Here is an 11,262-nt window from a genome sequence, read left to right as displayed (position 1 = left end):
TAAAAATCAGAAATAACCTATAAGCAAGATATGTAGACACTGACAAATTAACGTGTTAAAAACAAAGTCAAAGTTTCAACATAAACAGGTACTTTTCTCTCCAGGACAGCAGCTAAATATTATGCCAGACTACTGCACTAGTTAGGCACTACTGACCTCATCCTTGTGCACAAGGGATTAGAAGGACATTTATCAACCTCTACTGGGATTTTCCATACACAAAAACAGAAAACAAATATGGGTAAAAAAGAAAAACAGGATTTTTCCTGGAGAGGGCAGCTTACAAGGTATCTCTGTGGTCAGTGCAGCGCAGGGGAGAGATAAACCCTGCATTGAGGGATGGGAATGGAGCGGGTGGCTGGTTACTGACTGCTGGTTACTTACCACGGGCCAAGTGTGTTTTTAATGACAGAAAACCGACCACAGCTTGATCTCTGCTGTATAAACAGCCCGAGTGTGAATGCACATGCTTCTCTACACAGAGAGGGGGGAAGAAATCAAAGCTTTCTTGTTAAAATTTTTCAGTCTCAACTTACCGGTGTTTATTTGAGCTCTAAAATTATCAAGTAGAAAAAAGGCCCCGGTCTCCCTCACCAGGGAAGGAATAGAGCAGTGGTTGTTGTTCCATATCCTCTGCATTTGCTTGTTGTTTCTTGAAGAGTATCAAGAGCCGCATTCGCGGGCGCTTTTAGCACCGAGACTTATCTCAAAACTCAGCTTTGACAAAAGCAAGCAGGAAAGTTGCTCTCAGATATAATACAACCAGGTTTTATTTAAGTTCTCTCTTTCCCCCCCACCCCCCCCACACTGGCAAAAGTTCAGAGGGAGTTTAAAGTTTTGTAAACATTTTAACTATCCCTCTTCCCCCTTTTATGAATTTACAAAGCAAAGGAGACAGGGAGACCAGATTTCCAACAGTTCCAAGTCTCTCCATGCTATTGGATCCAAAAACTATATACAAGTCTGCAGCAGTCTCTGTATAGTTACTGTACATGTTTGGGGGCAGGGGGAAGAGAGAGGAGGAAGAGGGGAAGGTGACCCCAAAAAAATAATGGATAAACCAAACGAAATAAAATCCAAAGCCAAACTGCTCTTTAGCAACTCGAACTGTTTTCTTTAGGCAGTGATGACAGAGAAAGACAGACACCTTCATAGACCTCCATCAAAACGGTAGCTCGTCTCCCTTGGCAGGTTAGACCCCTCTGGGGATGGGAGATGGGACCAGGGGGTTGAAAGTAAGTGCATTTGGCAGTTTTAGTTTCCTTTCGTTCGTGGTGTGTGAGGGGTAGGTGGAGAGAGGAGGTTGGTGTGACATCTTTTGGTGAGAGAGGAAGGTCATGACTCCATAAATACTTAAACATTACGGATCCATGTGAAGGTATGTGAAGCAATTTAAGGTGTAGAAGATAAACAGAGCTGTCATTGCGCATAGCTTCGCCCTCCAGTCTCTTTCCATCACCAAAGGGCACCTCTGTCCTTTAGTCTAAGCTGCTGTTGGAAATGACAACGTGCCAAGGCCGCTCGGGTACRTATCTGAAAGCCAGTGTTCACCCTCGCCAAAGACTAAGATCCACACGGAAAGATCCTACTGTCTCTTAAACGAGACAAATTTGCAGGAAGAGCTCAAAACAAACTGGTCCTAATCCTCAGAAGGTAGCCTTTAAAGGGATAAATTCAACCTGAAAGAAGAAATGCCACCCGCCTTTTCCCAGAAGTCCCCGCTTCTCCAGGGAGGGGAGCACACCGATGGGAGACTCTTACCGGCTCCGGCATCACCACCTAACGAAGAGAGACTCGAGCCTTCCCTCCAAAAATTATGTGCTGAGAAGGGCTGGCAGGGGGTGTGCAACTTCAAACCAACCCAAGCTAAACTGCGCCCGCCACCACCCCGCTCCTGGTGTTGCCAGTTCTAAGGTTAGCTTATGAATGCAACTCCTGGCCTGGAGAGCACCTCTCGCCCTGATGGAGCGCACAAGTCAGTATCTGTGGGGCCTTTTGGTTTTGACCAACATCTGTTAACCACAAACTCTCTCCCTCTCTCTCTCCCTCTCTCTCTCCCTCTCTCCGTGACTGCACGTGTTGTATGTTGTAAGAGTAACCAGAAGAGGGAAGCAACTGTTTGCAGAATCCCAATTGAATTTTTCCAGGTATGTCAGCAGAAGAAATCACAGCACAGTGAAAGCTTGCTGCCCAAATCAGCCTTGTTGTGAACAAATCCTATCTCCCACCCACCCAGGACTTGGGACAGTGTCCACATGTCTGTAGGCTGATGGTAAGAACAACGCCTGTGCAGTCCTGGGCAGAAGAGGGTTTGCTGGGGCTAGAGGAAGCAGCCTGAGATGATTGATTCTGTGATTCACTGCCAGGCAAAGAAGAACGCATGGTGGAGAGTACTGTGTCCAAGACGGAGAATCCATGGTTAACAGATGCAGGAAAGCCAGTTGATTTGCACATGCTCAGTAGTCTTCCAAAGTCTCTATTTCTCCCATATTGAGCCGCTCTGAGGAGGCATTCACTGAAAACCCTATAAAACAAAAACAAAATTGTGTTAAATAGCTGGATGTGGTATATGGCATGGTATATGGCATATGTACCTGTTTAGCAGCTGATCAAGTAACACACATCAAACAAAAATAAGGAAATTTATTAATGCTAGAGATTTGCCCAAACAGAAGTTTTATATAGATTAAACACAACTAATCACACATTCAAGTATCACTTGGTCTTTAAAGACAGATTAGCAAAAAACTCTTTTCAGTTTTAAAGGCATCTACAGAGCTAACGTCGTATCTGGACACTGTGGAGATCTAGCAGAACATCTTGGAAGTGGCAATCAACAGCTCTTAGGTGGTTCATGAAGCCCAACCTGCTGCTTTTTGAACTCAGATTCCCAGTGTCAACCATGCTCAATGTTCCTGGAAGCATGACTAGCTCCAGCTGGAGCTGTTCTACCCTTAATTTACACACTAAAGAAGTTTAGTGGAAATTCCACTGTTTCTATGCTTTTTAAAGTATCCTAAAACTGCTCATTGGTACAATGCAAGAAGGTAAGATCCTGCATGGAGCTGCTTAAATGGCTGACAACACACCTGAACTTTTACCCAACATCTTACCTGTACGTCGCTACCAGAAATGATACACATGAAAAATGAGCAATAAAAACCCAACACATCTTTTGCAAAAAGGAATAATTCAATATTATATAACTCTTGGGAGGAAACTTATTCCTGTACCAACTCCACTTGAAGCATGTGCAAGGAAAGCTCTTTTTTGTAGACAGTGGCTAAACTCAGTGCTGGGGTATCGGCGTGTTGAGATGGCTCCACAGGCTTGTTCTGYGTTAGGGAACAAACCTCTTTCCTCAGCCATCGTCCTCGATGGGCCAACGCACAGCTCTGGGAGGAGGCGGAAGGAAATTCTTCTGGCTCCCTCTGGTGGCACCATGGCACAGAAGAGGCAGTTTAATGCATAGCCCTGAGCTACTTAAGCTTGCAGATAACCAAGGTATTCCTCTCTTCATGAGAGGAATGCAAAATAAACGTATATATGCTTTTAATTATTAACTATATATCTAGCCAAAAAAAAGCAGCTGGCCACTGCAGATAGAGCTTTTTATGGGCACAATGCAAGATGTCTTATTATGCAATTTGCTTTCACAGTACCAACCACCTTTACTTGCTCTCAGTTATAAGATAAGGTTATCACCAATATACAGCCACAACTGCCAAATATTGAGACATCTGAGAACATCATTTGTTCCAATAGCACCTTTAAGGTTCCTGGGTACATGGAGAGAAAGCCATATGCCCATTATGGGCARGCTCCTCCATATCAGAAGATAAAAATTCCTAATACACCAAAACTTAGTCTTTAAATTCTTCTGAAGGAGTTGTTTCATGTCTTACATTGATTTTTTAAACAAAACAAAGCAACTTAAATCTTTTCCCTTACTATATATGACATTTTTCCCCTGGAAAGTTCTAAGATGATTCTCAACGTCTTCCTCAGAACTACAGCCTGCCAAATGGATTGAAGAATTAATAAGTTGAACATTTCACACACTTTCCTCTCTCTCCAAGTGCAAACCAAAGGACTCCTCTGATCAGGAGGTGGAATCGCTGGTTTACCTCACTGTGCTCTACCTAATACCATATTCTGGCCCAAACTGCCCCCCAGCAGCTACAGGTGCATTAGACAAGGATGTTCTCCAGGAATCTGATGCACTATTAAGAGAATTCTTATCCTGAAACAGAGGCTCTAAAGAAAGCTCAACTTTCATCTTTTCTATTTGAATTCAGTGGTCACACCAAGACCATTTCTACATTCCACGGGGCTTCCCCCACCTCACCAAGACATTAATAGGAAAAGTAACCTAGCAAGCTGGGATCTGCTCGGACCATCTTCTGTTTCTTCTTTTTCTTCCCGCTTTGCACAGCCTCAAAGTTGGATTGCTGGTTGTTGCTCTGATTGGTCTGAAAGACCGAATGTAGTGAACTGTGGTTCATCCCCCACACTGAATCCTAGAAAGGAAACAAGCACAAAAAGGGCAGTAAGTTTTGTTCATTTACACTGAGAACATTCAGAGAGTCCAAGTTACTTTTTACATCCCACGTGCAGTAGCACTGGGTCCCAAAATAAACTTGGCCAGCACAAGTCGCTATTTGATCTGCAGATGGCCTTGATTTATTTAATTACAAAGGATGTATGATTTTGTAGCAAGTATTTCAAATTTTTTTTTTTTTTAATCTACATTTCCAATCACTTAAAATCCTGCCGACCCCTCCTATGAAATCAGCAGAAATACAGACCCAAATTGAATCTCATGGACAGTCTCCATTTACCTCACCGGCGCTAGCAACACTGACCTGCTGCTGCTGCTGCTGTTGCCGCTGCTGACTGGCTTTCTGTTTGGCACGGCGCTCAAGAAACTGCTTGGCAAACTCCTTGGCCTCAGGAGTATCTCCAAGGTAGGCTCTGATGTAATCATGGACCTCATAGGGAGACTCCACTTCCTTTAGGAAGGAAACAAACGTGGGAACTGCAAGAGAAGATGGCCATGAGAAGGTGTGTGCAGAACGTGCAAAACCCTGCAATTTGGATTTCTGTTTCAGGTCCTTGTCAATCTCATAGCCACAGCAAATGGCTTCTCCTTTTAAATTCCCCACAGGAAAGCCCCAAAACTAATGTTTCACTTATTCTACAGGCAAAGCAAGAATAAGAAAGTCAGCCTGTGTGATGAAAAGAAAGATTAAACTGACAATCCTAAGGGTGCATTAGTCCACTAGCTTTAGACTGTGTCAGTTTGGAAGCTAATTCAAAGTTAAGGCCAGGACCAAATGGAAAATACTCTCCTCAGTGCTATCATATATATATATATTTTTTTTTTTTTTTTTTTGCTCAAACACAACAAGGCACCGTCCGCAGTGCTTGTTCTGTCCTGCACGCAACCAAGTTCAGCAGCAAGCACACCTGTAAACCTCCGTGACCACCTGCTGCCCCTAGAACACCTACGAGTTCTTGGGACTATCATTTATGAATTATGCCAAGTGACACCGTTTGTCATGCAGTACCCCAGTGAAGCATTCAGACTCCTCGCCACCTCTTACCATCCAAGTTATTGGCTGTGTTGAGTGCATGAAGCATCTGTTCACACCACTGAGTGAATCCATCCTGGGCTTTATTAACCCCCTGGAACAATTTCAACAGCTTCTCCTCCTCTTCCACCTTCTTGTTTTGTCTACTTGTAATACCTACGGATTTACTGAGATAAAGAAAAAACAGACAATACTATCGTTACAAACTATCAGGTTTAAGAGTGCAGTATACAGCACAGCACTACAACACTCACTAGTTTACAAGAGGCAAGCACTGTTTAAGAACTAACTCATTTTCCAAGTCAAAATAATTTGCGACTTATCACCTATTAGCTATTTGCTGTCAAAACAGATCCTGAGTGACACACACAAAAGGCAAGTACACAAAGATGCTATAATTGCTTAGTGATCATCTCAGGACCAGTAGCCTTTCTTGGCAAAAGCTCCTTCCCCAGTTCCTACCTGAGGCTGGCATTGCTTTTGTTTTTATTGGTCGAGTTACGAGGTCCCACTTCCTTCACTGCATCATCCCAGAAACCCATGTTTGAGTTTTTGGTATCAGCATTACTCCAGATGCTACTGACTAGGTCAGATGCCCACTGGTTGCTGGGATTAGTGTTTAGGGAGCCCCACACTGAATTCCCAATGCTGGTGTGCAGGTTAGAGTGCTGTTGAAACATAACAAAGAGACCTGGTTATTAGCACCAGACCTGGCAAAACAGTAATGAACAGACATGGAGAACTGTCATGTACTGTTTTCCTCCACGCATCGATTAGACAAACACTGTTCTTACCGTGGTATTTCTGACTCTGTTTGGCTGCTGGTGCTGCTGTTGCTGCTGTTTCTGCATCTGCCTTGCCTCTTCCTGCTGTATCTCCAGCAGGGACTTGGTGGTGCCTGTTGGTTTGGTGACATTACCCCAGCCTGACAGTTTTTGCTGCTGTTGCTGCTGCTGTTGCTGCAGGGCTTTCATTAGCTCACGCTGCTGACGTCTTTGCTGTGGCATGCAAGAAAAACCCTTGGTCACACTTCCAGGACATCATCACTACTCAGAATTCCATCAGGGAAATGGATTTTAGACAGATTTCAGTGTCTCTGATAGAAGTTGGGCTGACCTTACATTATTTTAGGGCTGCTACAAATCATCTAAAAAGGGAGATGCTAAATGTGACCGCTGAAGGCAAATTGTTCATTAGCTTGAGACAGAGAATTAATTGTTATGGTTGCTGCTAGCCAGGCACTTGAGATCTTGGGGGAATACCTCCCCTTACCACTCTGGTTCCATGCACATCTAAAAAGCAAGTTACAATACAGGTGTGAAAACACTTTTTTTGTTTCTTGAACATTATGATACCCTAGGATTAGAAGAAAAGGGCATCCTCTGCCCTGCCCTATTTTCAGAATATTTACATTAAGATGCTACAAAAACATTCCAATAAATTCAATCTATGACTGAAAGATAAAATTAAGTTTTACTTGTGTTATGCTACTTCTAAAARCCAAACAAAAACCACATTCTTCATCCTTGTCATTCTCACTCCTATCACTCAACAGAGGCACTTGGTCAAGACCACTCTTCTGAAGGAGTTACAACCCCTCAGTGTCAGARTTCACCTCTTCTCGAAGCTGCCGTTCCCGTTCTTCTTCTAACTTTTGGATTTCTGCCAGTGACAGTGTGGTCTGGGATTGACACGCTCCTGAATTTGATTGCTGACCCCATGTTGAAGATGAAGGGAGCTGGGCCAAGAAGAAAAAAAAATGAGAATTCTGCTAAAATATAAACATGAAAAAACTGTAAAAGCCCACAGGGCACAGGTAAAGAGGGATAAAAGGTCACCTTCAAATTGATAAAATACATGCATAACGTAGTATAAAAAGGATTAAAATGTACACTGATATTATAAGCTGTTTCTTGAAATTGCCATCTAATGCCGCATTGTCAAAGCGGCAGTAAATCGAGAATGAAGCAACGCATCCCCGGTCAGAAAAAAACAGCAATCAATTTTGATTCCAAAGATTTAAGTTATTCTGCATTCACATGCTTTCTGTGGGATAAATACAAGGCAAACGTATGAAACTTTATGGAAGAAACGACTCAACCAGCATGGCATTTATCTGATCCAGACACACAGCTCAGTTGCCTTTTCCTGGAGAAAATCAGAACCCAAACTTATATTTATTCTAGTAAATCTACAGAATGGGGAACTGCAAAAGCCTTTTGCACCACATTTGCTAGTCAAACCCCAGATTCACAAGACAGAGATGGCTTCTCTACATTCAGCACCAAGTCCTTCAGCTCTACAGCAACAGGGAAGCTGATACTTAGCAGCAGCCCTCACTTATTGTCTGAAGTCTACATGAACCTGTGAATCCCTTTTCTCCACGCTTGTTTGAATCYGCCCCTTCGCTTGAATTTGTTTTGCATGTTTTTCTTCCTTTTTCCCTTCCCATCACTCTGATGCAGACTCTCACCCCTCCTGAGACAGTTCCCCAATCCCTGCTCTCCTCCACCCTGAATCTTGTAGTAATTTTACTTAACATACAGAACTGAAGGAGGAGGCTAGGCTACAGACATGTGCTACCTTCATTTGTGCAAGCTGCTGCTGTTGCTGCTGCTGCTGCAGCCTCCGCAAAGCCTCCTGCTGCTGCTGCCTCTGTCGCATGATTTCTTTCTGGCGCTGGAGTTCCAGCTCCTTGCGCTTCCGCTCCTCCTCCTCAAGCCGCTGCCTGGCTGCCTCCTCTTCCATGCGGAGCCGACTTTCCTCGAGGCGCCGCTGGGCTTCCTCCTCTTCCCGTGCCCACTTGGCAGCCTCCTCTTCCTTCCCAGGACACAAAGGAGAATAAAGTCTAAGTTGACTTAGAAAATTTAGATTACTTCGGTTCTGCTTTTTTAAGACCTTGACAGAACAGAGTGGGGCCTTTTTATCTGTGAGCTGAAGTGCTGTTCATTTATTTTTATAATTCAAASGCAAAAGCCACAAAGCTAAGCTAGATTCCCAAAAACACAAGTTGCACATGGCTCCACCAAGGGATGGGAAAGAGAAGACCCTTCCTAGCTCAGTCCTGTTCATATCACCTTCCTTCCAGAAACTGTCTGCCTTCCACTCCGAGCTTCTTCTGTATTCTTACCTTACAGTCAAACACTGCTGTTCTTTTAATGGAGAAAAAGAAAAAAGCTCAGAAAGGAAAAAAGGCACAAAGGACAGAGTTTGAGATGGGCAGGAAGGAACTCAACTGAGAAAAAGTGAGGCCTATTGTTGAACACGAGAGCTGTGGAGATGCTGCTGCTAACAAGGAGATGACTATGTGGTGGGACTGAAATGGTAAAGAATGTCTTGTTTGGGAAGGTGCTGAAAAATAAGCCTTAATTAAATAACTGGCAATTCTGGAACAGACCTGCAAATTAATGTGAAGCCAGTTGTGTTTTAAGCTTAGTTTAAGAGACTGTTACAGGATCAATTAAGGAGCTGGAAGTGATCTAGTGTGGACCCCACAGCTGACCCCAAGGGAAAAACTGCTACTACTAAGGCAAGGAAAGAGAAAGCGGAACAATCACCATAAAGCTGTGACTTCTAAAAGCAGGTAGCTTTGCCAAAGTTCAGAATGAGTGGCAAAAGATCACCTCAGAGGAAAGTTAAYGGCAACGGTTCCGTGGTAAAGACTGTGAGGATGTCAACTTGCTACWTAAATTATTACTTGGTAGAGTATTGTAAGTATTCTGCCTTTCTTACGTAGGAAGGACTAAAAATACATTGCAAAACCATTCTTAGCATTCAGACATGCAAAAAAATCCCAAATGGTTCCACAAACATCTCTTTTCCAAAGGCAAGATCGGATTCTGATCATTTCAATCAAAATACAGGCAAGCAACATACAATATGATGCTATCTACGAGTTTTGCATTCCTCCATAAACACTGATGTTCTCTCAGACACAGATGCAGGTTTCCAAGCTCGTTCAGCTCTGACTGACTCAATAATTAAATACAATAGATCTCTTTTGCCAGTTTTCACCTGTTTACGAAGTAATTCCTCCCGCTGCCGCCTCTCCTCCTCTTCTCTTCTCCTCTCTTCCAATCTTCTAAGTGCTTCCTCCTGCTGTTGCCGCTCCTCTTCCTCCCGCTGCCGCCTTAGTGCAATTTCCTGCTCCCTCTGCCTCCTCAGAGCTTCTTCCTGAAGTTGGGAACAAAATGTCAATCTATAAACTCATTTATGAGCTGCAYGAGAACACAAAATACTACAGTCAGGTCATGTGAATGCTTCAGTGGAAGTTTCTCTGCTTCAAGCTAAGGGCCAACCAAGTATTAAGCACCAAACACCCATGTGCTAAGAAGCTTTCTGATGCGATGCGCATTTCATACTTAAGTTAACTCTATTCATTAAAAGATTAATAAGTTTTGTTTTTTTTTTTTTTCCCTAGCTTTGCTTTTATACAAAAAACAAGGGTCTGGAGAAAGGGCAAAATCTCTTTCCAGTACACAGTAACTGCATTTGAACACCTATATTTTGACATGCAGACACCTCCATAATCTTTTTTGGGTGTGAACTACAAGTGGAACCTTTTCCTACACCAGGACTTGTATGCTTGGAGCACACTGCAAAACCCAAAGCATGTCTCCAGATGCCAGTAAGAAGCTGCAGAAGCCCAGGGCACTCAAGGACACTGYTATCTCGGGAAGCCCCAGAGGGACGTGGAACTCAAAGAAAGGAGTTTGATCGGACTTTCCATCYGTTCCTAAGGCTCTGAAGATTAATGCAAATTTTTCTATTCTGCTACTTATTCTCTGGCGGATTAGGGCACATCCAGCTTCCTGTCCACCTCTGTTATCAAAAGGAGCAGCACATCTGTGCATCTTTTCCACCTGCTCCTGGCTTCCCCTTGCATAAAACAGCCATGCTTATCGCAGCCTTTTCTTATTTTTGAAGTTCAGCAACTGCATTGAGGCCACCCTGCTTTTCATCCCTTCCTCCCACCTTCTGAATTATCCCCCTGGCTCTGGTCAGACTTTCCACCTTTTGGACAAGAACTTTTTAAGGCATTCTTAAGGGTATTTTCCTTTAGACCGTCAAGACTGAGGACTGTGCCATTTTAYTCCTGTGTTTTCCATGCGCGGCATGTCATCTGCAGGAATGAGGGAGGCTAGTTGTGTAGCGTGGAGATATAAATTCTGAACTCTGTCAGAACAAGAAAGGTGATTTTGAAATCCAAGACCCTTGTGTCTACAACGTATCTACTGCGTGGTAGACAGACAGCACATTCCTTGTAATCAGTCCTGTGGGAATGCAGAGCTGCAGGCTGCAAGCCATAAAACAATTCATATCCACGTGTATCACTCAAGCAGTTTGATGCTAAAGGATAAAAAAAGTTTTCTTTTTTCATCTACTCTATGAAAAGTAACTATGACCAAGGCTTGCTTTCTTTTTTTTTTTTTTTTTTTTAAACTTTTTGCACTAGTTGGACTTAACAGTAGCCTGTGAATCATTTTCTCTCCATTCCAGGCTTTCATTTCCCATAATCTGAAAAGCTTTGAGCCTAGCCCTCAAAGCTTGGGCTTTGTAACCTGGGCCAGTAAGTGGATGAATTGGACACGTGCAGTCAGGTCACACTAATCAGGTGTCCCCAGTGCTGAAAAAAGGCAGCTTGATGCTTCTATGGGAAAGTCTGCTG

General features: G+C 43.4%; 1 protein-coding gene across 1 annotated transcript in view; it reads right to left on the bottom strand.

Annotated features, from left to right (window-relative positions):
• Positions 1-1,065: 1,065 nt before the first annotated feature.
• GIGYF2 (GRB10 interacting GYF protein 2) overlaps positions 1,066-11,262 on the bottom strand; it is a 67,851-nt gene continuing 57,654 nt past the window's right edge. The window contains exons 21-29 of the mRNA XM_026041575.1: positions 9,609-9,767; positions 8,178-8,414; positions 7,210-7,332; positions 6,389-6,592; positions 6,057-6,262; positions 5,607-5,761; positions 4,866-5,038; positions 4,373-4,520; positions 1,066-2,524 (exon numbers count right to left, since the gene is read on the bottom strand). Coding sequence (XP_025897360.1) covers positions 2,457-2,524; positions 4,373-4,520; positions 4,866-5,038; positions 5,607-5,761; positions 6,057-6,262; positions 6,389-6,592; positions 7,210-7,332; positions 8,178-8,414; positions 9,609-9,767 — 1,473 coding nt within the window. The 3' untranslated portion in view covers positions 1,066-2,456. The remainder of the gene's footprint in view (positions 2,525-4,372; positions 4,521-4,865; positions 5,039-5,606; positions 5,762-6,056; positions 6,263-6,388; positions 6,593-7,209; positions 7,333-8,177; positions 8,415-9,608; positions 9,768-11,262) is intronic.

The sequence above is a fragment of the Nothoprocta perdicaria genome, unplaced genomic scaffold (assembly GCF_003342845.1).
Source record: "Nothoprocta perdicaria isolate Ctin4 unplaced genomic scaffold, notPer1 scaffold_289, whole genome shotgun sequence".
Classification (NCBI taxonomy): Eukaryota; Metazoa; Chordata; class Aves; order Tinamiformes; family Tinamidae; genus Nothoprocta; species Nothoprocta perdicaria.
The sequence above is the reverse complement of the archived record's forward strand: the minus strand, read 5'-3'. Positions and strand labels throughout refer to the sequence as shown.